The 785-nt window shown below is 35.3% G+C and overlaps 1 protein-coding gene across 1 annotated transcript in view; it reads left to right on the forward strand.

The window, feature by feature from the left end:
• The window catches only part of LOC106873305 (rho guanine nucleotide exchange factor 10), a 43,575-nt gene that overhangs the window by 12,335 nt on the left and 30,455 nt on the right, over positions 1–785 (forward strand). The window contains exon 4 of the mRNA XM_014920618.2: positions 428–544. Within this exon, the coding sequence (XP_014776104.2) occupies positions 428–544 (117 nt within the window). The remainder of the gene's footprint in view (positions 1–427; positions 545–785) is intronic.

Consider the following 785-nt stretch of genomic DNA (forward strand, 5'->3'; position numbering starts at 1 on the left):
CAGACATCTTGCTACGGCTTGTCTCTGGATAATGTCAATAAAGTGGAGAGGGACTATGAGGTTGTGCAAGCCTCATTGGACCTAAAACTCAGCACAGGCATTGCCGACCTCTGCTCGATATGTGCGTTTTTTTTTTCCCCTATATATATTTATCTTATTTTAAATATATATTTGTCTTATTTTTAGTATATATTTTCTTCATTTTTAGTATATATATTTAAAAAAAATTTTTTTTTTAAGTTAGTCCTAGAGCGCACAATGTTTCTGAAGGTCGGCAATGGTCTTCCTCGGTCACGAGTAGACGGCCATCATCATCACATATATATATGTAGCAATTAAGTCCCAAAAAGCATTTACATTTGTTTTTCTCATCTTGAAATGCAACAGAACTTTCTTTCCAGCCTAATACATTATTGTCTGTTTGCAGTTCTCAAAGTCAATGGTACTCGATGCTTACAGTGTATACGTGAATAATTTTACTGCCACCATGGAAGATATCAAGAAGCTACAGAGAACTCGACAGTCATTCAGGGATTTCCTAAAAGTAAGCTCACTCTAACTTTAAAATATAAGTATATAAGTATATATACAGGTGCTTCTCAACCACATGGTTCTGGGTTCAGTCCCACTGTGGGGCACCTTGGGCAAGTGTCTTCTACTATAGCCTCTGGCTAACCAAAGCCTTGCGAGTGGATTTGGTAGACAGAAACTAAAGAAGCCCATCGCATGTATATATATATATACACACACATATATATATATATATATATATATATATATATATA

Source organism: Octopus bimaculoides, chromosome 6, assembly GCF_001194135.2.
Source record: "Octopus bimaculoides isolate UCB-OBI-ISO-001 chromosome 6, ASM119413v2, whole genome shotgun sequence".
NCBI lineage: Eukaryota > Metazoa > Mollusca > Cephalopoda > Octopoda > Octopodidae > Octopus > Octopus bimaculoides.